Source organism: Coregonus clupeaformis, chromosome 3, assembly GCF_020615455.1.
Source record: "Coregonus clupeaformis isolate EN_2021a chromosome 3, ASM2061545v1, whole genome shotgun sequence".
Lineage (NCBI taxonomy): Eukaryota > Metazoa > Chordata > Actinopteri > Salmoniformes > Salmonidae > Coregonus > Coregonus clupeaformis.
In genome coordinates, this window is record NC_059194.1 from 37,610,515 (window position 1) to 37,635,117 (window position 24,603).

General features: G+C 44.4%; 1 protein-coding gene across 3 annotated transcripts; it reads left to right on the forward strand.

Moving 5' to 3' along the window:
* Positions 1-10,549: 10,549 nt before the first annotated feature.
* On the forward strand, positions 10,550-24,297 carry LOC121545007 (trafficking protein particle complex subunit 11). Of its 3 annotated transcripts, none has more exons than XM_041855325.2 (11): positions 10,550-11,864; positions 12,539-12,638; positions 12,856-12,908; positions 13,034-13,153; positions 13,258-13,386; positions 13,474-13,621; positions 13,763-13,856; positions 14,019-14,098; positions 18,729-18,805; positions 23,982-24,082; positions 24,215-24,297. In XM_041855325.2, exons 1-10 carry the CDS (start codon positions 11,752-11,754, stop codon positions 24,040-24,042), a joined length of 975 nt encoding a protein of 324 aa, XP_041711259.1. In that variant the 5' UTR covers positions 10,550-11,751; the 3' UTR covers positions 24,043-24,082; positions 24,215-24,297. The 3 variants fall into 3 exon arrangements, with proteins under 3 accessions (XP_041711259.1, XP_041711269.1, XP_041711276.1); XM_041855335.2 differs by having other exon boundaries at positions 18,759-18,805; XM_041855342.2 differs by lacking the exons at positions 18,729-18,805; positions 24,215-24,297 and having other exon boundaries at positions 23,982-24,077.
* Positions 24,298-24,603: the final 306 nt, after the last annotated feature.

Sequence of the window (24,603 nt, forward strand, 5' to 3'; positions counted from 1 at the left end):
CCATCAGCAGCATCAGAGCTTGGAAAAGCCTAGTTACCGTGACTAAACGGTCACCTGGAATTTGACTGCCTTCATGACTCGTGACTGCCGGTGTGGCGGTAAAACGATCACCGCAACAGCCCTAGATGAGGAACATGGGCTACTAACAGCTTACTACACAACATATACTTATTACGTTCTTAGCTATAGTATACATATCTCCCTGGCGTATTATATAATTTATGCAGCAGCATACATTACATTTCTGGACTCACCTTGTTGTGCTGTGCTCAGTTGAACAGGAAGATGGCGCGGCGGTCCTTCGTGGGCAAATTTTGTCATCAAACTTTGTCATCAAAGTCTGCCATTTTCTGGATTTATGGTGCTTTCAAGAAAACTGGGAACTCTGAAAAAAACAAGGTTGAATTATGACGTCAGTGATTCTCATGTCCAAGCTCTAGAAAGAGGACGAGTTCCCGACTTGGAATTCAGAGTTGGATGACCGTTCAAAACGTATTTTCCCAGTCGGAGCTCATTGTTTTTCTGAGTTCCCAGTTGTCTTGAACTAACTGAAGGCTAAGGTTTCCCAGTTCCGAGTTTCCAGTTGAGACCATGTTTGCATGCAGCTTTATTAACTCAAATATATATATCCAGCTCTGGAAAAAATTAAGAGACCACTGCATATTTTTCTTAAATCAGCATCTCTACATGTATGACAGCCATTCCATTCCAGTCTGTTGAATTCCAACACAGGCACACCTCATTCTACTGAATTAGGTACTGATTAGGTGATCACCTGAATCAAATCTTATTTAACGAGGAAAAGTATAAAAACCATTGCTGTGGTCATCACTATCCTCTTGCAATAGGACCAGCTGGATGGAAAAAACAGTGCTAATAGTACCTCAAAAGTAATAGTAATCAAAAAATAACTGTTGACCATGCCAAAAGAGTTGAAAAGGAATGTTTTGAGTGAGGAAAAGAAGGGTTCAATTCTGGCTTTACTGGCAGAGGGATACAGTGAGCGTCAGGTTGCTTTCATCCTTAACATTTCAAAGACGGCGGTTCAAAAGGGATCTCCTCCCAGATCTGGACTAAAGCATCCGCCAACTCCTGGACAGTCTGTGGTGCAACGTGGTGTTGGTGGATGGAGCAAGACATGATGTCCCAGATATGCTCAATTGGATTCAGGTCTGGGGAACGGGCGGGCCAGTCCATAGCATCAATGCCTTCCTCTTGCAGGAACTGCTGACACACTCCAGCCACATGAGGTCTAGCATTGTCTTGCATTAGGAAGAACCCAGGGCCAACCGCACCAGCATATGTTCTCACAAGGGGTCTGAGGATCTCATCTCGGTACCTAATGGCAGTCAGGCTACCTCTGGCAAGCACATGGAGGGCTGTGCGGCCCCCCAAAGAAATGCCACCCCACACCATGACTGACCCACCGCCAAACCAGTCATGCTGGAGGATGTTGCAGGCAGCAGAACGTTCTCCACGGCGGCTCCAGACTCTGTCACGTCTGTCACATGTGCTGAGTGTGAACCTGCTTTCATCTGTGAAGAGCACAGGGCGCCAGTGGTGAATTTGCCAATCTAGGTGTTCTCTGGCAAATGCCAAACGTCCTGCACGGTGTTGGGCTGTAAGCACAACCCCCACCTGTGGACGTCGGGCCCTCATACCACCCTCATGGAGTCTGTTTCTGACCGTTTGAGCAGACACATGCACATTTGTGGCCTGCTGGAGGTCATTTTGCAGGGCTCTGGCAGTGCTCCTCCTGCTCCTCCTTGCACAAAGGCGGAGGTAGCAGTCCTGCTGCTGGGTTGTTGCCCTCCTACGGCCTCCTCCACGTCTCCTGATGTACTGGCCTGTCTCCTGGTAGCGCCTCCATGCTCTGGACACTATGCTGACAGACACAGCAAACCTTCTTGCCACAGCTCGCATTGATGTGCCATCCTGGATGAGCTGCACTACCTGAGCCACTTGTGTGGGTTGTAGACTCCGTCTCATGCTACCACTAGAGTGAAAGCACCGCCAGCATTCAAAAGTGACCAAAACATCAGCCAGGAAGCATAGGAACTGAGAAGTGGTCTGTGGTCACCACCTGCAAAACCAGTCCTTTATTGGGGGTGTCTTGCTAATTGCCTATAATTTCCACCTGTTGTCTATTCCATTTGCACAACAGCATGTGAAATGTATTGTCAATCAGTGTTGCTTCCTAAGTGGACAGTTTGATTTCACAGAAGTGTGATTGACTTGGAGTTACATTGTGTTGTTTAAATGTCCCCTTTTTTGAGCAGTGTATATATTTTTTATGGCTTTTGATTCAGTGCGACATCCCTGGACCGTGACTTGACCTGCTGGATACAGTGGCATGTTGATTGTCCAGCAGGTGGCGTAAGCACTCAATATTTTGGGCTTGTGTTCACTACTAGCTAGCTAGGTGGTGGCGGTTCGGCACGGCTGAGCTGTGACTGGGTCAGAGATGGTAGGAGATAGTGATGGAGAAGAAAGTGAAGCAAGTATGGAGCATAGTGGGACAAATAAAGGGGGGAGTAAGAAAGAGAAAAAGAAAGCGGGAGAGAAAGGAAGTAGGGGCTTGAAGGGGAGTGAGAGGTCTATGGAGGTAGGGAGGAGGCAGAAAAGGATGTTTGAGGAGAGCAACATATTTTCCAACGCTAGCCGCAGTTCGGAGGTAGAGAGTGCCAAGGAAGGGCAATATAAGTCTCAAGGGGAGCACGGAGGTGAGGAGGAGCATAAAGTGATTCTGAAGTTTAGGGAGGAAGGGGGAGTTAAGGCGATGAGTCCGATAAGGTTGACGGTCGTGATAAAAGAGTTGATTGGGGAAGTTGTTAATTATAAAGTGTTAAGAGATGGGAGCTTGTTGGTGTTCTGTGAGGATATGGCGCAGAGGAAAAAAGCTCTCAGAGTGAAGCAAATAACCATAGGATTTATGAGTTATTATGTGAGGGCTTATGTACTGAAGAGTTTAAGATGTTATAACTGCCAGAGGTTTGGGTATGTGGCAACAGCCTGTAAAGAGAAAAAGAGGTGTGCCAGATGTGAAGGGGAGCATGAGTATGGAAAGTCTGGGGATGGTGTACAACCAAAGTGCTGCAGCTGTGGGGGTGCTCATAGTGTGGCATATAGTGCGTGTGAGGCAATGAAGCAGGCAATAGAGGTGCAACAAGTGAGAGTGGAGAGAAGGGTGTCATATGCTGAGGCAGTGAGGGTGGTCCAGACCCAGGGAGATACGGGTTCAAAGGAGAGATGGGTAGGAGCATCTAGACCGGGGATTACAGGGCAGGTGGGTGGCGATATGGTATACATAGATAAGAGAAAGCTGGTGACGATCATAGCAGGAGCTATCAATATTACTGCTAAAGTAGAGTCTAAAACAGAGAGGATTCAGCTAATAGTGAAAGTGGCTGGTAGACATCTGAGTATGACAGGGTTGACATGGGAAGAGGTTTGAGATTACCTCAATCAGCCGAGGGTGAAGTCATGTATTACTGGATCTTAGATAAGTACTACAATGGAATGCTCAATGCCTGTTGGCCTGAACTACTATAATCCGTGTCAGATATTGGACCTGTAAGTGCTGGAGAGGGTGGAGGGCCAGGATAGAAGTAAGGTAATGTGGTGTGGGGATTTTAATAGCCACAACACGCTCGGGGGGGGACAGATGGATGGAAATGGAAATAGCCAAGTGATGGAAAATCTGATAGAAATGAAAGATCTAGTGTGCCTGAATGATGGCCGAGGGACCAGGATTGATGTAGCCACAGGGAAAGAGTCTGCCTTGGACCTCACTTTGGTATCTAGTGCGATGGCAGGAATCTGTGAGTGGGAGGTATGGGAGGAGTCGATAGTAGGGAGTGATCATTACCCCATAGTATGCACAGTAGGCCGAAGGGAGGGGGAGGAGTCAGTGGATGGAGTAGGCAGGTGGGTGTTTGGAAGGGCAAAGTGGGATCAGTTTCAGAAGTTGAGTGAGCAGGTGATATGAGAGGGGATGTGGATAGTATGAATAACTGGGTGAGAACAGTGTTAGTGGGGGCAGCTACTGAGGCTATACCTAAGAGTTCAGGGAGGAGGAGGAGGAGGAGGAGGAGGAGGAAAGCAGTCCCATGTTGGACGGAGGAGTGTGGGGCAATGGTGAGGAGTATGAGGTCAGAAAGGCTCAGGTGAACAAGGAGACTATTGTAGCTGTCTTTTCTGATGTGGAGACAGTGTATGAGATGATGTGGAAGGAGGGGTTGGTAATCAAACATGATATTATGGGGGTAGGAGGAAGAACGTACAACTGGATAAAGAATTTCCTGTTTGGAAGGTCTATCCAGGTGAGGGTGGGGAGTCTCTATCAGGTAGATACCTGGTGGATAACGGTACACCACAGGGGAGCGTGATTAGTCCTCTGTTGTTCTCAATCATGATCAATGATGTTTACTCTCAGGTACGGCCGGATAGTGGGAGGTCGTTATTTGCAGATGATGGGGCCTTATGGAAGAGGGGAAGAAATGTGCCATACATAGTCAGGAAGGTACAGGAAGCAATTAATGAGGTAGAGCGTTGGCATTAATGTGGGGATTCAGGTTCTCTCTAGAGAAAACTCAGACAGTGTTCTTTACCAGGAAGAAGGTGGGAGATGAGGTATGGTTGAGGTTATATGGGAGACATTTGGAGAGGGTGGGGGCCTTCAGGTTCCTTGGGGTATACTTTGACACTAGACTGACCTGGGCAGAACACATTGAGAGAGTGGTGGGAAAGTGTAAGAAGGTGCTAAATGTGATGCGCTGTCTGACGTGGAAGGAGTGGGGGGCTGGGCATTCCTCATTGAGGACCATGCATGTTGCATTGATCCGATCTGTAAAAGACGGATCAATATGGCAGTATAGCGTATGGTTCAGCAGCCTGGACCTCAGTGGAAAGGCTAGATGTCATACAGGGGCAAGGACTCAGTATATGTAGTGGGGTGTTTCGGACCTCCCCAGTGGCTGCACTGCAGGTGGAGATGGGGAATATACCACTGCAGTATTGGGTCAACCTACAGGGACATGGAGTGTCTCATCCTGCGAAAGGGATTTTACAGGCATGCTGGGAACATTTTTATTTTATTTAACCTTTATTTAACTAGGCAAGTCAGTTAAGAACAAATTCTTATTTACAATGACGGCCTACCAAAAGGCAAAAGGACTCCTGCGGGGACGGGGGCTGGGATTAAAAATAAAAATATAGGACAAAACACACATAACGACAAGAGAGACACCACAACACTACATAAAGAGAAACCTAAGACAACAACATAGCATGACAGCAACACATGACAACACAGCACGGTAGCAACACCACATGACAACAACATGGTAGCAACACAACATGGCAGCAGCACAACATGGTAGCGGCACAAAACATGGTAGCAACATTATTGGGCACAGACAACAGCACAAAGGCAAGAAGGTAGAGACAACAATACATCACGCGAAGCAGCCACAGCTGTCAGTAAGAGTGTCGATGATTGAGTCTTTGAACGAAGGGATGGAGATAAAACATGAGCGAAGACAGAATACGAGCTTTGGGTGGGTGGGTAATACCCAGGCGAAGGAGATGGGACAGTATGGAAGGGTGTTTACTCCAACGGTAGCTATTCCTGTAAATCCACCATGGCTACTCCTGCCTCCAGTAGTTGATCTAGAAGTGTTGGAGAGACTACAGAAAGACAGGGAGGGTGTTGATCCATCTGATTTGTTTAAGAGACGTCTGGATACTGTGTATCAGGATTTTGTGGCTATTTACACAGATGGTTCAAAAGATCCAAGGACAGGACATACTGGGTCAGCATTTGTAGTGCAGGAATGTGGGGTGGCAGTCAGGAAACGTATTACAGATAATCTGGCTGTACATTCGGTGGAGTTGATGGCTATACTGTTGGTCTTGCAATGGGGGCAGGAAGTCAAGCCAGACATAGTAGTTATTTGCTCTGATTCATGTGCAGTGTTGATGAGTCTCCAGTCCTTTAGTTCACGTAGCAGACAAGACCTGCTTTATGAGGTGCTACAAACCCATGGCAGGATTAGACAGATGGGTATACAGATAAGATTTACTTGGGTCCCAACCCATGTGGGGGTGGAGGGGAACGAGGCAGTTGATGTACTGGCTAAACAAGCACTTAGTAGTGGGGATGTTGATGTTGTAGTTTCAATGAGCAAAGCAGAGGCAAAAAACCTGATATGGACAGTGATGGTGCAGAGATGGCAGGAGCAGTGGAATAGAGATACTAAGTGCAGGCATTTATTTCAAGTACAGAGGAAAGTCAGGGAGGGGAGGATGGCAGGAAGGGACAGAAGAGAGGAGGCTATGTTTTACAAGATTAAGGGTGGGACACAGCCGGTTGAATAAGACCTTAAATATGATAGGAAAGCATCCAACAGCAAAGTGTGATCATTGCCAGGAAACAGAGACGGTGGAGCATGTATTGCTACAGTGTGGGCAATATCAGAGGGAAAGAGAGAAGCTGAGATATAGTATGAGGGAGAAAGGGATACAGGAAACTAGTTTAAAGAGTATATTGAGTAGAACGTCATTAGATATAGCCTCAAATATGTTATATTTTTTAAGAGCAACGGGGCTGGCAGGTAGGATTTAGTTTCTCCCTGTCGCTGGCCATACTTCAGTACAGTAGGTGGCGGTAATGCACTATAACGTTGGATGCCAACTGCCGATAAACCCCACCGAAGAAGAAGTACTAGCTAGCTACATGATTGTCAACAGAAAGCTGCTAGTACTCTTCGCTAACTAGCTAACCATTACGGGCGGTTTTGCTAACGTTACTGTTTGCAGACTCTGATAAATTCTGAATTGGACATACAGCGGGAAATGTTAGTAATGTAAGCTATGAGCACTTCAGTCGGTCTGAAACGCCAACACAGTCTCATTAATTATGTATAAATTAGCACAATGTTTTTAATGTACTAATAGCACAAACTCATATATAGTACATAGTTAATGAGAGACTGGATTGGAAACGCTCACCCAGCTAACCTTTGCCCACTCGAGTTGCCGCATCAGCTGGCTTGGTAAGTAGCTTGCTAATCACTTTCAAAAGCCTTTACTACAAGCTACCACTTGGGTATCACTATGGGTGCGTTCGTAAATTCACTCTGGAGTGCCAGAGTCGCTCAGTCACAGTGTTGCCAACTCCTCAGTAAGGAAAGTAGCTATTGGCTGTCCTAAAAGTCGCTAAATGACGTCATCGCCTAATTTGTATAATTGGTCATGTGCATGTAACTGTGATGGACGCTGTAGGAGAGGGGGATATCGTCGTGGGAGAGACAAAAAGTGAGTAAAAAACACCCTAAATATGTTTAGAACTACAAATGAACTTTCTTCTGCCGATTCTTGTTTTTTTTTATGTCACAATTCCAACCCTCGTCCTTTATTTACATTTACATTTACGTAATTTAGCAGACCTTACAGGAGCAATTAGGGTTAAGTGCCTTGCTTAAGGGCACATCGACAGATTTTTCACCTAGTCGGCTCGGGGATTAGAACCAGCAACCTTTCGGTTACTGGCACAACGCTCTTACCCACTAAGCTACCTGCCGCCCTTTATCCTTTACCTTTATCCGGGCTTGGGACTGGCAAAAGTGACCCAAAAGAGAGACACTGGCGGAGTTACTTAGTTTTTTATTTAATTTTTCATTAAATTTATTTATTTTTTTAGTTTAGTTTTCTTAAGTTTTTGTTTTGTTTTTAACCTTATGGTCCACTAAGGAGCCTACAACAAGTCACAGTAAAATATGAACCTTTTTAACTATAACATAAAAATAAAAAATATGTATACAATCTACATTAACAATCTAAATGGACCAAAAAGAGACAATAGAAAAAACTGTCAATGGCAATGTGAGAAAATGATGGTAACTAGTCTGGCCCTAATTCAGGTTAATTTTTAAAGATTTTTTTTACCCCCCTCCACACACACAGGCTGTGCTGGCTCACAGAAAGAGTGGGTCATCGTCATTTTGGTCAAGGCTCTCTATGGCAGGTTCAGCAACTGAGGGAGCTGACTTAAATGAGTAAGCAGCTGATGTGCCAAAAAGCTGCAAAACATTATCAGGCAGCTGGTGCTCATAGCAAGCCTCACCAGACAGCTTCAGTCCATATCGAATGTACAGGATGGAGTTAAGGGTCTGCAAGGACATCCGATTTCTAAGTTTGCTTTTTACCACACTCATCTGGCTGAATACTCTCTCGACTTCAGCATTCGAGTGTGGCAAGGACAACACAGACACAGCAGCCATGTCAAGTTCTTGAAACGGGTTGATATCAGTTGCATCCCTGAACTTCCAAATCTCACTCCAGAAGCCCAGTGTGTTTTTTGTCTCATTCCATTTACTAAGATGGATGGCACACCATTGCTGGACAATCTTGTCTATCTCTGCAGGGGAGTAGCCAACGAGCTTGGCTATTTTTTTTATTGTGCTTTAGAGTTTCCTCCACATTGAAAACTGACATGTACTGCAATGCTTCGATGTTGTCCGGCAGTCTCACCCTAAACTCATTAGTGAGGGAGATAGTGAAGGCTACACACCGCTTTCGGACATTGTTTTCATCCTCAGGCGCAAGGTGGAGATCAGCTGCCTTTGACTCAAAAAGGTAACCAAGGTATGGTTTGGGACTGATGTATCCATCTATTGGCCCTTTGAGTACATCAACATTTGCCAGTGGATTCAGCACCCTGCTGCTCACAGACTTGATCAGGCTAACCAAGCTGTCAAGTAGCTTAAGAGGATCTACTTGCTCTCCCTCAAAAGCCTTGATGGCCAACTGTACCTCACCCAGCACTGACTTCAAAAAAGTCAGATACAATATGTTTTGAGGATCACTGTACATGGAGTATAAAACCTCAGCCATGTAGCAGTGTTCACTGGACTTGGTGACTGCGAAATGCAGCCTAAGCTGGTCCAAAATGTGTGAAACCGTGGGTTCAATGGAGAGCTTTTATCTGTAAAGGTTTCTCCCCACAGTTGATGGTCTCATATATGGCCTTGTAGGCCTCCCTGCGCTTTGGAGACACAGAAAACCAGTTATAAGTCTCTCGTACCAAGTACTCCACACTACGGGGGATGGTGTCATTGGAAGCATGACTTACAGCAAGCTACAGAAAGTGGCACACACAGCGAATAAAAACCAGATCTTTGAGGCCATACTCCTCCTTCAGCACTTTATGGACCCCATTGTTAATCCCCGTCATAACAGAGGCATTGTCAGTCCCTATCCCCAGGAGTTTCTCTTTTTTAAGACAACACTTCTCAAGGAAAGCCACAACTGCACGGGCTATAGATTTGGCATCTCCTCCTTCCAACTCAACAAGCCCCAGAAATGTTGATACAATTGTCTGCTTGGTGTCACTAAAGTACCTTATCACAACCCCCAGGTACTTAGAAACACTTACATCTATGGACTCATCGAGGAGGAGGCTGAAACGCTGGTCACCCACATCTGCGACCAACTTTTTCAGAAAGTATGGTGCTAGAACACCATTAATCATTTCTGTGCACTTTGTCCTGTGCATTTTGAAGTGGGTAGCAGCAGTCTGAGAAAGCAGCTGTACATGCTTCTCCAATGTGATCACATACCAGCATGGAACAGTGTTCAGCGATAGCTAATGCCATGGTGGCCTCAGCCTTTTTTGCAGAGTCAATTTTTTTAACCATAAATGGCAGCTTGTTTTGGGTGGAGCTTTGCCTTTTGAGTATGTTTTTGAGTTATGTGTTTTTTTACATCACTAAGTTTGGCGTAGAAATCAACCAGCCTTTGAATTCAGGGTTTGATTCCCACTCCTTTCTGTATTTTTGAGTGTACAGTTTAGACTGAGACATGATGAGCTAGCTAGCTAGACGTTTAGCTTATGTCACAGAGAGGCATACACACAGTGGACGAGGTGAGTAAGTGACTGAGGCTGTGTGAGTCAAATGCAGTGATTTATTTTTGTGCAGTGATTTATTTTAGACAAAACATTTTACATTTACATCCCGCCCTGAATGTAAGCCAGGGCGGGATCAGCCAGCGGCGGCTTCCCGCATGCGCAATTCATTTGCAGTCTGGACGCGGAGGGGTGAACATCTCCTGCTCTGACTGCAGCTGGGAGGGACTGCTGCGCGAGGACTGGGCCTCCTGTGAGTGCTTTGGGACGGGGGTGGAGCCCACGGCAGCACCCGCTGCTCGTTGAGAAGAGTAAGAACGATACGTGCTTTCACGTCAGTCTCCAATAACACCAGAAAAAGTCACTAGATTTGTCGCTAGTCGATTTTTGGAAAATGTGTCGCTAGAGGGGTCTGAATACTCGCTAAATATAGCGACAAAGTTGCTAAATTGGCAACACTGCGCTCAGAGTGAGCTCTGGGCGTTCGTAAATTCAGAGCGTTGTCAGATTGTCAAAACGCATTGCAAATAGGCTCACGATAACCCCTGATAAAGTTGGGGAGCTGATATTCAGAGCTTAAATAGCCAAATTGATTAGTCACAGGAATCAGGACTAATAAAGCCAATGCAATGGCCTGTTTTACAAATGGTGGGCCTACCACATGGATGGGCATTCATAAAATTCAATTTCAGGCAACACTGTAGGCTACACCTCAGTAAGAACGGGCCAACGCTCAATGCCTTTTGGACGTCTTTTTTTGGCACAGTTCCAAAGCACAGTGGTCTGGTCCGGACCAAATCTAAACCAATCATAGACCAAACAATCTATGTTTGGTTCAGATTTTGTCCGTCTGGTCCAACCTTGATTTGGCCCAAACATAGACGTCTATACATTACTTATTTTCAACTTTCATTCAGAACCAAAAATGAGCCTGATTTCAATATCCGAAAAATTCATATTTTCAACATCTGTAAAATACGTATTTTCAACTTTCATTCAGATCCGAAAATAAACCTGATTTCAAGGTCCTGAAAATACGTATTTTTCAACTTCCGGAAAATATGCCTTTTCAACGTTCTGGAAAATATTAATTTAAACTTATGGAAAATACCTTTTCGCTTTTCAATCAGAACCTAAATTGAATCTAACTTCAACGTCTTAAAAATATGTATTTTAGACATCTTTTCAACGTCATTTTGCTTACTGGGATGATTCTATTTTTGCGAGGGGCGGCATTTTTTGGTCTTGCCTTTGGCAGCAGAACGGCAAGGACCAGCCCTGCATATGGCCCTTATCTTTCATCAGTGAGAAATAATCCTTAAAATGAAAAAATATAGCTAGATTTATTCTATGAGTTTTGCACAGATCCTTTCAGCTATCGGTGCCTCCATCAGACAAAACTACACTTACACTTCCCGAGTTATGCTTATGGCGCTTTCAAGACAAATGGGAACTCTGAGAAAAACTAGGTTAAATCATGACGTCGATGATCTTCAGGTCGCAAAGTTGGAGCTCTCGAAAGATGCCTGAGTTTCCGAGTTGGAATTCCGAGTTGGATGACCATTCAAAACGAACTAGTTTTTTCCCCCTGAGTTTCCAGTTGTCTTGAACGTTCAGAAGTCGGAGAGTTCTGAGTTCCCAGTTGTTTTGAATGCGGCATTACACACAGGTCTTCAGAACAGTTAAAATAGCTCATTAATACAGGTTGGTCGCCTCTTGTCTTCTGTAAACATTTCAGCCAGTTTGCTTCAGTGTTGTGCCTACAAGTGAATACAACCTTGTTGTTTACTCAGAGAACCTCCTATGAGTGGTACATCCCCAAAGGGATCTTGAAGACAGGCTGGATGAACAAGCACCTGAACCTGGTGCCTGCACTGGTGGTGCTGTTCTATGAGCTGGACGACGAAGTCTGGAAGGCAAAGCAGTCGGAGTGTGCCACTAAAGTAGAGATAATCAGGTACTGTACTGATCTCTTCCCTGGTCGTACATGAAGATCTATTCTATAGTGGTGGTTTGTTGAGGCGATTTATATCATGAATGTTGTGAAATATGTCATGTCTTTCACAGAACAAGCCTACAAGGAAGAAACATGAAGGTTGCAGTTGTTAATTCAGAAGAAAACCCCTCTTCCTCCAGATAATTGCATCTACAGTTGGACAGAGCGTAGATGTTGATTGTAGTATTAGGTTTTATGATTGACTTGCCACAATATTACATCTGTACGAACTACCTAATGTGAAGTAGATTATTTGCATCAGCCACACCCATGTCAGTACTATATACATTGTATTGTGTCAGACAATGTATGTTTAGACTGCATGCTTTGGCTCTGACTTAATTTGTGCTGCTGATGTCTGTGCGTAGGTGAGGACCTGCAGGCTGTTTCGCTATGTAATGCCTGTGACCTGTCTGGGAAGTCTCTTTTTGTCCTCTCTCACACCAATTATTCCTCTTGGTGGGACCTGGGATCAGCTCAAAGGCCCAGAGCCAAATTACTGATAGCCATGTTGACGCCACCATCTCATAATATATTTACATTATTGACATCATATTTGTTTGACATGTATGTTTGCCTTATCACTATGCCTCCCTAGTATGTGTTATGTACTTATTTTTTGGATGCCACTGCAGGCTGGAAAATGTGTTCTATGAGCATGTGCAGACCTACTACTACAATGAGATTAGGAGGGTCAAATCCCACAATGATTTCGTCAACAAAACAACTCATCAGGTGAGTCATGGCAGAAATATTGTGTATGTTTTCCTTGGTCCCTATGGTATTCACAACCACCACGATGTTAATCAAGGAATCTGCCAAGTGTTTTCCAAGCCTCTCCATGTAGTTCATATTTTCATTGACTATAAATTTGCAGCAAAGCTAATGCTTGTTATATTACTGCAGTGTCATCAACCTGTGCATTTTGTTGTTGCTGTTTGTGAGACACCAGTTTAAGATTGCATTCTTCGGTGAGCTCAAGCTGGACACAAATAATGCGCTCAAGTAAGTCCAACCCAGCTCTACTGGCTTATGTCTTGTAAATTATCAGTATTACAGTTTATCCCTCTAGAGAATGTATGTATTTTCGATAACTGTGCAACACGTCATTAGTACTATTTGTGATGCAGGTACTACAGGACTGCCTACAGCCTTGTACATGAGCTGAGAGCCCATGTGATCAACATGATGGAGATAAAGACCATGGCTCGATTCGTAAACTACGAGGAGCTTTTGGAACATTATGAACTGTAATGCGGACATTGTGCTACATATACAGTTTGCTATATTCTTGTGTGCACAAGTAAACCGGTTGGGTTACATGTATAACATAAAACATATTTTCTGTTTTCAGATCTGTCAACTATGCTTCCAACACGACACATCTTTGGATGCCATCGCTCAGTTCAGGAAGCATATTGATTTGTGCAAGAAGAAGATTGGCAGAGCTGGCGTTTGAGCACAAAGCCTGGATGTCGAAGCAGTAAGAAGTCTATTCCCACTTCCCTTCCATTCTTCCCTGAAGTCATCCTTAATATTAACCCATCTTCACCCATTTCCTCACTCCCAGGTTCCAGTCCTTTGGCGACCTGTTTGATGAGGCAATCAAGCTGGGTCTGACCACCATCCAGACTCAGAACCCTGGCTTCCACTACCAGCAGGCTGTCTACTATGCCCAAGAACGCAAGCAGCAAGCAACTCATCTGTGTGCCCATGAGGTATGGCAATGCATGTGTGACACAGAAGGATGTCATTTACAAGACAGTACAATCATTCAAGCTTACACACATCACTTGCATGGCATCCCCACCCATGACAGTTATCATCTGTTGAGAGACTGTTTTGTATCCCATCCACAGGCCAGTGTGAGTTACCCCACCCCAGACCCCCTGGAGATGACCAGCGGAGCGCTGGACTTCTATGGGCAGAGAGCCTGGAGACAGGGCCACCAGAGTGAGTATGCCCACCTCTACACCAATTTTTCAATACTAGGTAGGCACTGAAAGTTAAGCTTTTTGTGTTTAAACTTGTGTGCACAGATATGACGTTCAGGCGTTGAAACCAAGAATGCTGTCTTGAACAGTAGCTCAGTTTTGAAATGTTTCGTATTTGCAGGTATCGATCCCCCAGACACAGAGAAGGAGAAGGGAGGCATCCTGGCACTGCAAGTGAAGGAGAAGGATGTTCCCCACTCGGTTAGCCCACATTCATTCATTCATTAATTCACTCACTCATTCACCACGGCACAACCATTCTCATGTTCTACAAACTCTGAAACCTCTCTCAGGGCATGAAGGCTACAGATTGCTACACAGGGTAGGGCTTGCAAAGTCAATGAGTGTAGACCCGCAGTAGGTTAATGGATACCAAGTTCTGACCCTCGTGGTAAATACACTGACTTACATGTATATACTGTTTTATATTCTACTGTATCTTAGTCCATGCCGCTCTGTCATTGCTTGTCCAGATATGTATATATTCTTAAATTATATTCCTTACTAGATGTGTGTGTATTGGGTATATGTTGTGAAATTGTTAGATATTACTTGTTAGATATTTTCTGCACTGTCGGAGCTAGAAGCACAAGCATTTCACTACACCCGCAAAAACATCTGCTAAACACGTGTATGTGACAAATACAATTTGATTTGATTAACATTTTTTACATTTACATTTTAGTCATTTAGCAGACGCTCTTATCCAGAGCGACTTAGAGTGGGAGAAGCCCTGCCAGGTTCTCAGGTCAAGTGATGTTTAGTTTTATGGTGTATAACAATGAATAAAACCACTAAGCACATCAAATTCAAATTTTGTATTTGGATGTAATTTGGATTTTGAATACACTCCAAATACTGTAACATTAAGAACTGAAAATGACTGGTTTTGACTTGGAATTTTCAGGTTTGCTCCATGAACAGTGAGGTTTGAATATTTATTAAGTGTTACCATTTTGCCAGGTCTGAAACATGTTTTGTTTAGGGCCAAATATTGTACTTCAGTCTTGTGACATCCCTCACTAGTGATGTAAGGCAGTATCTGGTTATAGATGATTCACTTTTAGTAAGAATACCATGAGAACTACAGCCAGTGCATGTTTTTCAAGAACAAAGTTATCTTATGACAAAGGAGGAAATGAAGAAATTCTAATAGGATATGGGATTATTAGGCCAAGCAGATGCTGATTCTTCTTGGTTTATTATGCCAAAACCTACTTCAAGAAATATGGTGCTGCTTTCCGCAGATTGATGCAAATGTCCATACATTTCTTTGATCTATAGCCTATACCTTATTAGCCCCGAATGACTTACACATATGTCGTTATGATAAGATCTCCATTACCAGCAAATCATATTATCCCTATTCCATGTCCCTATTCCAAGCAAATTGTGTTTGTGTGTGTTTGAGAGTGTCTGACTGTATGACAGTCTGATTTGTTATTATTTTATATACACTGCTCAAAAAAATAAAGGGAACACTAAAATAACACATCCTAGATCTGAATGAATGAAATAATCTTATGAAATACTTTTTTCTTTACATAGTTGAATGTGCTGACAACAAAATCACACAAAAATTATCAATGGAAATCAAATGTATCAACCCATGGAGGTCTGGATTTGGAGTCACCCTCAAAATTAAAGTGGAAAACCACACTACAGGCTGATCCAACTTTGATGTAATGTCCTTAAAACAAGTCAAAATGAGGCTCAGTAGTGTGTGTGGCCTCCACGTGCCTGTATGACCTCCCTACAACGCCTGGGCATGCTCCTGATGAGGTGGCGGATGGTCTCTTGAGGGATCTCTTCCCAGACCTGGACTAAAGCATCCGCCAATTCCTGGACAGTCTGTGGTGCAATGTGGCGTTGGTGGATGGAGCGAGACATGATGTCCCAGATGTGCTCAATTGGATTCAGGTCTGGGGAACGGGCGGGCCAGTCCATAGCATCAATGCCTTCCTCTTGCAGGAACTGCTGACACACTCCAGCCACATGAGGTCTAGCATTGTCTTGCATTAGGAGGAATCCAGGGCCAACCGCACCAGCATATGGTCTCACAAGGGGTCTGAGGATCTCATCTCGGTACCTAATGGCAGTCAGGCTACCTCTGGCGAGCACATGGAGGGCTGTGCGGCCCCCCAAAGAAATGCCACCCCACACCATGACTGACCCACCGCCAAGCCGGTCATGCTGGAGGATGTTGCAGGCAGCAGAACGTTCTCCACGGCGTCTCCAGACTCTGTCACGTCTGTCACATGTGCTCAGTGTGAACCTGCACAGGGCGCCAGTGGCGAATTTGCCAATCTTGGTGTTCTCTGGCAAATGCCAAACGTTCTGCACGGTGTTGGGCTGTAAGCACAACCACCACCTGTGGACGTCCGGCCCTCATACCACCCTCATGGAGTCTGTTTCTGACCGTTTGAGCAGACACATGCACATTTGTGGCCTGCTGGAGGTCATTTTGCAGGGCTCTGGCAGTGCTCCTCCTGCTCCTCCTTACACAAAGGCGGAGGTAGCAGTCCTTCTGCTGGGTTGTTGCCCTCCTACGGCCTCCTCCATGTCTCCTGATGTACTGACCTGTCTCCTGGTAGCGCCTCCATGCTCTTGACACTACGCTGACAGACACAGCAAACCTTCTTGCCACAGCTCGCATTGATATGCCATCCTGGATGAGCTGCACTACCTGAGCCACTTGTGTGGGTTGTAGACTCCGTCTCATGCTACCACTAGAGTGAAAGCACCGCCAGCATTCAAAAGTGACCAAAACATCAGCCAGGAACCATAGGAACTGAGAAGTGGTCTGTGGTCACCACCTGCAAAACCAGTCCTTTATTGGGGGTGTCTTGCTAATTGCCTATAATTTCCACCTGTTGTCTATTCCATTTGCACAACAGCATGTGAAATTGATTGTCAATCAGTGTTGCTTCCTAAGTGGACAGTTTGATTTCACAGAAGTGTGATTGACTTGGAGTTACATTGTGTTGTTTAAGTGTTCCCTTAATTTTTTTGAGCAGTATATATATATATATATATATACACAGTGGGGGAAAAAAGTATTTAGTCAGCCACCAATTGTGCAAGTTCTCCCACTTAAAAAGATGAGAGAGGCCTGTAATTGTCATCATAGGTACACGTCAACTGTGACAGACAAATAGAGGAAAAAAATCCAGAAAATCACATTGTAGGATTTTTAATGAATTTATTTGCAAATTATGGTGGAAAATAAGTATTTGGTCACCTACAAACAAGCAAGATTTCTGGCTCTCACAGACCTGTAACTTCTTCTTTAAGAGGCTCCTCTGTCCTCCACTCGTTACCTGTATTAATGGCACCTGTTTGAACTTGTTATCAGTATAAAAGACACCTGTCCACAACCTCAAACAGTCACACTCCAAACACCACTATGGCCAAGACCAAAGAGCTGTCAAAGGACACCAGAAACAAAATTGTAGACCTGCACCAGGCTGGGAAGACTGAATCTGCAATAGGTAAGCAGCTTGGTTTGAAGAAATCAACTGTGGGAGCAATTATTAGGAAATGGAAGACATACAAGACCACTGATAATCTCCCTCGATCTGGGGCTCCACGCAAGATCTCACCCTGTGGGGTCAAAATGATCACAAGAACGGTGAGCAAAAATCCCAGAACCACACGGGGGACCTAGTGAATGACCTGCAGAGAGCTGGGACCAAAGTAACAAAGCCTACCATCAGTAACACACTACACCGCCAGGGACTCAAATCCTGCAGTGCCAGACGTGTCCCCCTGCTTAAGCCAGTACATGTCCAGGCCCGTCTGAAGTTTGCTAGAGTGCATTTGGATGATCCAGAAGAGGAATGGGAGAATGTCATATGGTCAGATGAAACCAAAATATAACTTTTTGGTAAAAACTCATCTCGTCGTGTTTGGAGGACAAAGAATGCTGAGTTGCATCCAAAGAACACCATACCTACTGTGAAGCATTGGGGTGGAAACATCATGCTTTGGGGCTGTTTTTCTGCAAAGGGACCAGGACGACTGATCCGTGTAAAGGAAAGAATGAATGGGGCCATGTATCGTGAGATTTTGAGTGAAAACCTCCTTCCATCAGCAAGGGCATTGAAGATGAAACGTGGCTGGGTCTTTCAGCATGACAATGATCCCAAACACACCGCCCGGGCAACGAAGGAGTGGCTTTGTAAGAAGCATTTCAAGGTCCTGGAGTGGCCTAGCCAGTCTCCAGATCTCAACCCCATAGAAAATCTTTGGAGGGAGTTGAAAGTCCGTGTTGCCCAGCGACAGCGCCAAAACATCACTGCTCTAGAGGAGATCTGCATGGAGGAATGGGCCAAAATACCAGCAACAGTGTGTGAAAACCTTGTGAAGACTTACAGAAAACGTTTGACCTGTGTCATTGCCAACAAAGGGTAAATAACAAAGTATTGAGAAACTTTTGTTATTGACCAAATACTTATTTTCCACCATAATTTGCAAATAAATTCATAAAAAATCCTACAATGTGATTTTCTGGATTTTTTTCCCTCATTTTGTCTGTCATAGTTGACGTGTACCTATGATGAAAATTACAGGCCTCTCTCATCTTTTTAAGTGGGAGAACTTGCACAATTGGTGGCTGACTAAATACTTTTTTTCCCCACTGTATATATATATGAACTGATCATAGCTTTGCTCAGCAACGCTGTGGCTCAGTTCAAGAAATGCAAGTGTTCTCGCATAAAAAGCCACTGGAGTGAGTTCTACCTAGGCTGGAGGGGCAGAAAGAGTGGATTTAGAGCATATTGTTACCATAAGCATCACGTGTGTGTGTGTCTACATGTGCTCATCAAAGTCTAATCGCTGTCTGTCGCCGGTGGTGCAGATGGGAGAGGAGTACTACCATGCCAAGGACTACACCAAAGCACTAAAGTAAGCCTTACTCAGCAGACACAGTGGGACAAAAGTCAAATGTGTTACTAAGTAAATTAGGGTATAATAACAGATCCCTAGTGTCACGGGGCGCGTGCCTGAGACTTAAAGACAATTTCTATGTCCTGAAAGAAAAGAGATGTTGTTTAGAATTTGCACTGGCTGCCAACAATTTATTGAAGTCACTGTATACTGTGCATTTCAGTAATTAAGCCACAACTCGCTTTTATATTGGCAGTCAAATCTGCAATATTATAAATGTGATCAGGTTGAAAATGTAAAGTTTTGGGTAATAATTGTGAATCTTACGTATCTGTGTTTAGTCCTGAAAGATTCTCCCTCTCGTTATTAAATACATTTTCTTTTTACAACCAAATCTCTATTTTTGTATGTAAATAGCATGTTATTGAAGAGTCCACACACCTTTTTTGTTATTTCATTAGTTTTTGGTAAACTTAACCCAAACAGCGAATCACTTCCTCATCCTTGTTGTGCAGTATGGGGGCCCTGAAAATACATGAACAAAGGTTTCAAAAACACCCAAATACATCCATTTAGAAACGGCAAAGCTCTCAGTATAGTGATGCAGGTGTTTAGATGTTGTACACATGAAATTGTGTAATTCCGAACTTCATCCGCAATGTTATATTCCATTAGCTGCGTAGGGGAAACAGCTTGAGTCGCACAAAATGGAATATAAGATTGCGGATAAAATTCGGAATTACACAATTTCATGTGTGCAACATCTAAAGACCTGTATCACTATACTGAGTGCTTTGCCGTTTCTAAAAGGTGCAGTTTTTTGGATTACTGCAACTCGCTGTTGGCTGGGCTCCCTGCCTGTGCCATTAAACCCCTACAACTCATCCAGAATGCCGCAGCCCGTCTGGTGTTCAACCTTCCCAAGTTCTCTCACGTCACCCCGCTCCTCCGCACACTCCACTGGCTTCCAGTTGAAGCTCGCATCTGCTACAAGACCATGGTGCTTGCCTACGGAGCTGTGAGGGGAACGGCACCTCCGTACCTTCAGGCTCTGATCAGTCCCTACACCCAAACGAGGGCACTGCGTTCATCCACCTCTGGCCTGCTGGCTTCCCTACCTCTGCGGAAGCATAGTTCCCGCTCAGCCCAGTCAAAACTGTTCGCTGCACTGGCACCCCAATGGTGGAACAAGCTCCCTCACGACGCCAGGACAGCGGAGTCACTCACCACCTTCCGGAGACATTTGAAACCCCACCTCTTTAAGGAATACCTGGGATAGGATAAAGTCATCCTTCTACCCCCAAAAAAAAAAAAAAATGTGTAAAGTGGTTATCCCACTGGCTATAAGGTGAATGCACCTATTTGTAAGTCGCTCTGGATAAGAGCGTCTGCTAAATGACGTAAATGTGTAAAGCTCGGGAGCAATGGACACGTTCTCTGGAGAGATGAATCACGCTTCACCATCTGGCAGTCCGATGGACGAGTCTGGGTTTGGTGGATGCCAAATTTATGGCTAAATTCCCAACCTGGCCACACTCCATCATCGCCACCTAATAATCCTCCTCATTCCTAATTGGCATACAGTGCATTCGGAAAGTATTCAGACCCCTTGACTTTTTCCACCTTTTGTTACGTTACAGCCTTGTTCTAAAATTGATAAAATAGTTTTGTTCCCCCTCTGAATCTACACACATAATGACAAAGCAAAAACAGGTTTTTAGAAATGTTTGCAAATGTATTAAAAATAGAAAACGGAAATATCACATTTACATAAGTATTCAGACCCTTTACTCAGTGCTTTGTTAAAGCACCTTTGGCAGCGATTACAGCCTCGAGGCTTCTTGGGTATGACGCTACAAGCTTGCACACCTGTATTTGCGGAGTTTCTCCCTTCTCTGCAGATCCTCTCAAGCTCTGTCAGGTTGGATGGGGAGCGTTGCTGCACAGCTGTTTTCAGGTCTCTCCAGCGATGTTCAAGTCTGGGCTCTGGCTGGGCCACTCAAGGACATTCAGAGACTTGTCCCGAAGCCACTCCTGCGTTGTTTCGGCTGTGTGCTTATGGTTGTTGTCCTGTTGGAAGGTGAGCCCCAGTCTGAGGTCCTGAGCACTCTGGAGCAGGTTTTCATGAAGGATCTCTCTGTACTTTCCTCCGTTCATCTTTGCCTTGATCCTGACTAGTCTCCCAGTCCCTGCTGCTGAAAAACATCACCACAGCATGATGCTGCCACCACCATGCTTCACCGTAGGGATGGTGCCAGGTTTCCTCCAGAAATGAGGCATTCAGGCCAAAGAGTTCAATCTTGGTTTCATCAGACCAGAGAATCTTGTTTGCGGGCTGTCATGTGCCTTTTACTGAGGAGTGGCTTCCATCTGGATGTCCTTCTGGAAGGTTCTCTCATCTCCACAGAGGAACTCTGGAGCTCTGTCAGAGTGACCATCGGGTTCTTGGTGACCTCCTTGACCAAGGCTCTTCTCCCCCAATTGCTCAGTTTGGCCGGGCGTAAAGCTCTAGGAAGAGTCTTGGTGGTTCTAAACTTCTTCCATTTAAGAATGATGGAGGCCCCTGTGTTCTTGGGGACCTTCAATGCTGAATAAATGTTTTGGTACCATTCCCCAGATCTGTGCCTCAACACAATCCTGTCTCCAAGCTCTACAGACAATTCCTTCAACCTCATGGCTTTGTTTTTGCTCCGACATGCACTGTCAACTGTGGGACCTTATATAGACAGTTGTGTGCCTTTCCAAATCATGTCCAATCAATTGCGTTTACCACAGGTGGACTCCAATCAAGTTGTAGAAATATCTCAAGGATGATCAATGGAAACAGGATGCACCTGAGTTCAATTTTGAGCCTTCATAGCACAGGGTCTGAATACTTATGTAAATAAAGTATTTCTGTTTTTTATTTTTCATATTTGCTAAGATTTCTTAACCTGTTTTTGCTTTGTCATTATGGGGTATTGTGTGTAGATTGATGAGAAAAAATGAATTTAATCAATTTTAGAATAAGGCTGTGACGTAACAAAATGTGGAAAAAGGGAAGGGGTCTGAATGCACTTTCCAAATGCACTGTATATCACTCCTCACCTCTCCACCTGATAGCTGATGTGTGGTGAGCGTTCTGGCACAAAAATCCAGAAAAACGCATGTCAAAAATATTATAAATTGATTTGCATTTTAATGAGGGAAATAAGTATTTGACCCCTCTGCAAAACATGACTTAGTACTTGGTGGCAAAACCCTTGTAGGCAATCACAGGGGTCAGATGTTTCATGTAGTTGGCCACCAGGTTTGCACACATCTCAGGAGGGATTTTGTCCCACTCCTCTTTGCAGATCTTCTCCAAGTCATTAAGGTTTTAAGGCTGATGTTTGGCAACTCGAACCTTCAGCTCCCTCCACAGATTTTCTATGGGATTAAGGTCTGGAGACTGGCTAGGACACTCCAGGACCTTAATGTGCTTCTTCTTGAGCCACTCCTTTGTTGCCTTGGCCGTGTGTTTTGGGTCATTGTCATGCTGGAATATCCATCCACGACCCATTTTCAATGCCCTGGCTGAGGGAAGGAGGTTCTCACCCAAGATTTGACGGTACATGGCCCCGTCCATCGTCCCTTTGATGCGGTGAAGTTGTCCTGTCCCCTTAGCAGAAAAACACCCCCAAAGCATAATGTTTCCACCTCCATGTTTGACGGTGGGGATGGTGTTCTTGGGGTCAGGCAGCATTCCTCCTCCTCCGAAGATGTTGAGTTGTTGCCAAAGAGCTCGATTTTGGTCTCATTTGACCACAACACTTTCACCCAGTTCTCCTCTGAATCATTCAGATGTTCATTGGCAAACTTCAGACGGCCCTGTATTTGTGCTTTCTTGAGCAGGGTGACCTTGCGGGCGCTGCAGGATTTCAGTCCTTCACGGCGTAGTGTGTTACCAATTGTTTTCTTGGTGACTATGGTCCCAGCTGACTCGAGATCATTGACAAGATCCTCCCGTGTAGTTCTGGGCTGATTCCTCACCGTTCTCATGATCATTGCAACTCCACGAGGTAAGATCTTGCATGGAGCCCCAGGCCGACGGAGATTGACAGTTATTTTGTGTTTCTTCCATTTGCGAATAATTGTTGTCACCTTCTCACCAAGCTGCTTGGTGATGGTCTTGTAGCCCATTCCAGCCTTGTGTAGGTCTACAATATTGTCCCTGACATCCTTGGAGAGCTCTTTGGTCTTGGCCATGGTGGAGAGTTTGGAATCTGATTGATTGATTGCTTCTGTGGACAGGTGTCTTTTATACAGGTAACAAGCTGAGATTAGGAGCACTCCCTTTAAGAGTGTGCTCCTAATCTCAGCTCGTTACCTGTATAAAAGACACCTGGGAGCCAGAAATCTCTCTGATTGAGAGGGGGTCAAATACTTATTTCCCTCATTAAAATGCAAATCAATTTGTAACATTTCTGACATGCATTTTTCTGGATTTTTTTGTTGTTATTCTGTCTCTCACTGTTCAAATAAACCTACCATTAAAATTATAGACTGAGTATTTCTTTGTCAATGGGCAAACATACAAAATCAGCAGGGGATCAAATACTTTTTTCCCTCTCTGTATGTTTGCTGTGCCACCACTGGATCCAGAATCTTCCTATTCCATGTAGCCTATGAGCACCAAAGGGGAGGTCATAGACATCACCAGCAAGTGTCACAAAATGAGTGTGCTCACCCAAACCTCACTCATTGGTAATTCCTTCTATTTTAGTAATTGTGACCGGTGTCCATAAATATGTATGAAATTAACTGTTGGTTGACTAAGGCTTTCTTTGTTGTAGGATGAAACCATTACCAAGTTTGTATCCAAAAGGGTCAACTTTTTTTCTCTTTATGTTGTTGGCATTGTTGCGCAAAGGTTGTTTTGAGCATAGTTTTTATGTATTTTCAATGTTAAGTCAAAGCTTGTCAGTGCAGTGAATTATAGAACTTCAGTGATAATCTCCCTCTCCCTCTGACAGAGCACTGCAGGGGGAGCCTGACATCTAAGATCATATTCTCTACTGAACAGTCATTGTAGTTTTACAGTTGAATTGTATAGGCTTTAACACTATAGATTTTGTGTATCATTAGTTTTATAGCATAGAAACACACTGCCACCTCTCAGTTCCTTGTAGCCTAACCTACAGGTTTGGTTGTTGTTTTCTTCATTGTGCTGCAGACAGGTGAATGTGCCAGCTAGTGTTTCAGCCTACAGTGTTCCCCTGTGCTCAATGGGATGAGCAGCGTGGCATCTGGAAAGTACCTCATCTCCTGGAAGAGGTGCATCTGTTCGACTCCAGCCTGTCTCCTCTTCTCTTTTCTGACATTTGTACTCCAATCAAGCACAATGGGAAATTCACAAAGTCAAATCATTTTAAGCTTTTACTCATTGCATTTGTATTGCTATTTCAGGAAATATTGTTGTGCAGATGCACCTGTTGTGTTGACAGTTGTCACCCTCCCCCATGTGGTGGAGACCATTCATGTACATGCAGGTATGTCTTGGTCTGTTTTAATGCATTATTTTCAAAGTTGAGTCTGAAGATAATGGATATATTGATATATTGATATAGTGTTCCAATTTTTCTATCCCATTCTGTATAGATGTTCTAGATAACAATGGTTCCCTGTGTTTGGTGGTAACAGAGGTGTCGTCATTTGGCCGGGTGCGGGAGTCTCTTCCAGAACCGGATTGGGCTGGTCCAGGACGTGGAGATGTCTGTGGAACCCAGTGATGCCTTCATGTTCTCTGGCCTCAAGCAGGTGGGTCTCTGCTCCCCGCCACAACTCCCCCCTTTGTA